The sequence below is a fragment of the Adiantum capillus-veneris genome, chromosome 10 (genome assembly GCF_014529385.1).
Source record: "Adiantum capillus-veneris isolate H3 chromosome 10, ASM1452938v2, whole genome shotgun sequence".
Classification (NCBI taxonomy): domain Eukaryota; kingdom Viridiplantae; phylum Streptophyta; class Polypodiopsida; order Polypodiales; family Pteridaceae; genus Adiantum; species Adiantum capillus-veneris.
This window is the reverse complement of record NC_140940.1, coordinates 68,474,317-68,477,730: the sequence shown is the minus strand read 5'-3', so window position 1 is coordinate 68,477,730 and position 3,414 is coordinate 68,474,317. Positions and strand designations below refer to the sequence as shown.

The following is a 3,414-nucleotide window of genomic DNA, read 5'->3' as shown; positions in this document are numbered from 1 at the left end:
TCTCACATTTTCAGCCATGACTTAGACCTACACACTTTCCTCTCCCAGCAAGAGTGTGGGCTCTCCATTGTAACTCTCATCACTACAATTTTGGAGCATCTAGAGTCACTCATTAGCCATACACAAACTACATTGCATGTAACTTTGGTCCCATACGTCATATTTGACTTCGAAGGATGATAATAAAATCTCTCTCTCTCTCTCTCTCTCTCTCTCTCTCTCTCTCTCTCTCTCTCTCTCTCTCTACATACACATTTACTGCACTCCATGCCTATAAATGCTTGAATTTGGTTTTTCTTGAAAAAATACACTATATGGGCACATGACCCTAAAATTGAAATTAGAACAAATTGTTTGTCAAGTTAATTCTACTAGTTAGACTAACTTGAATAAGTGATTAAATTAGTGGGATTATTACCACCACCTGGCTGAAACTACCTGGATGAGACCTAATAAACTCATAGCCTAAATAGATCACAAAGGAAACCTAGATAGTTTAGGCTAAGGTGATACCCTAAACATGGAACGAACTAGGCCTTACTCTCTTTTGACTTGGGGCTTGGCATGTAAAAAATCCAAGGGCCTAGACCCTGAGCCGACTTGAGGGAAGAATCCTTATGTAGGCGTGGTGAAGTGGGAAGTTAAAGATAGGCCCAATGGCATAGTTATAATGTCTTTAAATATAGTTCAAATCGATGACAGATGCCTCAAAATTTGTGAGGTTTGAAAACTAGTCCACCTTCATAGCATGGTGCACATGCTTGATATACGACACCTTTTGATCTCGAAGAGAGTAAGATACTATGAGCAAGAGGAGAAGTACAAAGGTGCAGGTCTTGCAGTTCAAGCAAAGTATCTGGAATTAATATGGGTACCATGTGATGCCACATGTACTATCAATTTGCTTTTGAAAGACATTGGCAAACTTGACAAAATAAAGACTACTTTGTTGAAAGAAAACACAATAGTAAAGTTCATTAGAGAGAATCAATTTTCATATGCTCTATTCAAAACCAAGTCACCTAACAAGGCATTTTATATATTTTGTGCGATTCGGTTTGCTATCAGACAGTTACTGATAGGCAATGGGGTGCATGGATTAGAAAATATCCGAGCTACCAAGCTATAACATTAAGGGATCATTCACTCGTCAATTCCGCAATTTTTTGGAGAAATGTGAAAAAAGATGCCAATGTTACTAAACCCTTTGTGGACCTGTTGCGCTTGGTGGATAAAGACTCTTTTGTCTTTGAAAAGGTATATTGGTATATGTCAAAAGCCATTGAAAAGCTCAAGGACTTTCAAGGATACACTTGTACATACAAAACATTTCTAGTTTCATGCGCAAAATCTTGATGGGCACAAATACACACACCGTTACAAAGCGCAACATTCTCTTTGGATCCAAAATTTTAGCTCTATGAACAATCCTCCAATTCAAAATTGATGCATGGTTTCAAAGCTACGTGCATGCAACCCTCAGGATTGGATGAGGGGAAAGATGCATTTCATCAACATGTTGACTATGCCAATAGGGTTGGTATGTTTGGTGATCCTCGGCACACTGATGCCATCAAAAAATTAAGCGCACCTATGTGGTGGAAAGAATATGGTGTAGAAAAGATAGAACTACAACATGTAGCTGTGAGAGTATTATCGATTGTTGCTTCAAGTGGTAGTTGTGAGAGAAATTGGTATGCATTTGATTTCTTACACACTAAGAAGAGAGATAGATTAAAACCAAAATGAACTGAGGCTTTGGTATATGTGCTTTGTAATATGAGATTATTGCATGCTCCAACCAACATTCCGATGAGAGCAACTGAACATTGTTTTGGTATAAAGAAAATGCATGAGGTAGTTGTTGCTAATGTGAAAAGTGATGGTGAGTCAGAGTGGGAGGTGGCTTCAGAATGTTCAGACATGGAACAAGTTGCTGACATGGTTCTGTGGTTTGATTGTGACGACATTGTTTAAAAACACCTTTGGTATGACGTACTTGTAATTAGCTTGAGTTTGTGGACATATCTTATGATCTCTCTCTTTTTGCCATGCCATTTTGTTTCATATGATTGTCTACTTTTATTTTATACTTATTGTGTAAATTTATAACCAAGATGAAAAAGAGACAAAGCAATAAATATTAGAGTTGATTATGTAAAATGATTACAAAACATTGGCTTGAGGGGTTACAACAATAGAAGGTATATATTCTACAACTTAGCATGACGATTGAGATCTACCAACATCTCATTCAAGAAAAAATCATCAGAGCCAAGAGATGCAGAGTTGGTCGGTGTAGTAAAACATGCGTTGAGATTGGATGTGGCAGCTGCAACATCTTCTTCTGCAAGGGGACCAAACTTCTCATTGTACTTTGCAAGCTTTCTTTGAGCTAGTGCAAGCTCTCTTCTAGTGGCATCGAGCTGTGTCTCAAGCTCTAACACCTTCAACATCAATCCTGCAGGAGTTTCACCTTGGCTTGCAAGACCAACTCCTTGGATTTCCATCTCGACAATGATTTCATGCTCCTCTAGTAGAAGAACTATAGGATGCCCGTGTGAGGAGGATTATCATCCCAGTTGACTCTCTTACCCAATATGTAATGTGTAGAGCACTACTGAATGAAGTATATGGCAATTTTTTTATTACCAAGGATAGGTCGTTGTTATGGATAAATTGTTGGAGGAGAACTAGAGCTAAGCCCACATGTTGCAAGTCAGAGAGCTTTACTGGTGGATTTCCCTTTGCGTGGCCACTTGTTTTGAAAAGTGTATTTCAAACAAAGTGGTTCAGACATAAGTCAAGTTGCATTGTTTGCAACTCAAGGGCTTGCCATCTAGGTTTGATTCATCCTCTTGAATGCTGGCAATAATTGATAAGTCTGATTAGTCCACATCAAATTTGCTTCGCACTGATAATTTGTTCTGCCTCATCGTAATCAATGTCTTCAGCCATATCTACAAACAAAATACCAAAATTCAACAACCATATAACCAACACAAATCTTTTGCAAGCTGAACTTGACAAATCAATATATGAACAATGACACAAATGTCACTTACACCAATTTCAATGATACAATGACAGTTTGAAAACATCAAATTTTCACTTGAATCGTGATGTGATACTTTAATTAACATTCTATTAACAATACAAAGACAATTTCAACCCAAAAAAGTTGTTTGTACTCATTTATTATTTGTTCGGAGACCATAAGAAGATACAACATTTATGCCAACTATGTGGGCTGCATTGATACAAAGGGATAAATCAAAAGCTGAAGGTCGATTTTGGGATGTCTATCTTTTTCTAAATCAAGAGTTCTATGTATGTTTTTTTTACAAAGTCTCTTTGCTCTGAATCACTCGACTCTGGCATGCAATTAAGTATGCATTTCAGAACCCAGGATAG

General features: G+C 37.6%; 1 protein-coding gene across 1 annotated transcript; it reads right to left on the bottom strand.

Moving 5' to 3' along the window:
• Positions 1–2,213: 2,213 nt before the first annotated feature.
• LOC147449013 (uncharacterized) lies at positions 2,214–2,510 on the bottom strand. Its single transcript, XM_086522500.1, has one exon. The coding sequence runs from the start codon at positions 2,508–2,510 to the stop codon at positions 2,214–2,216; it is 297 nt and encodes a 98-aa protein (XP_086378626.1).
• Positions 2,511–3,414: the final 904 nt, after the last annotated feature.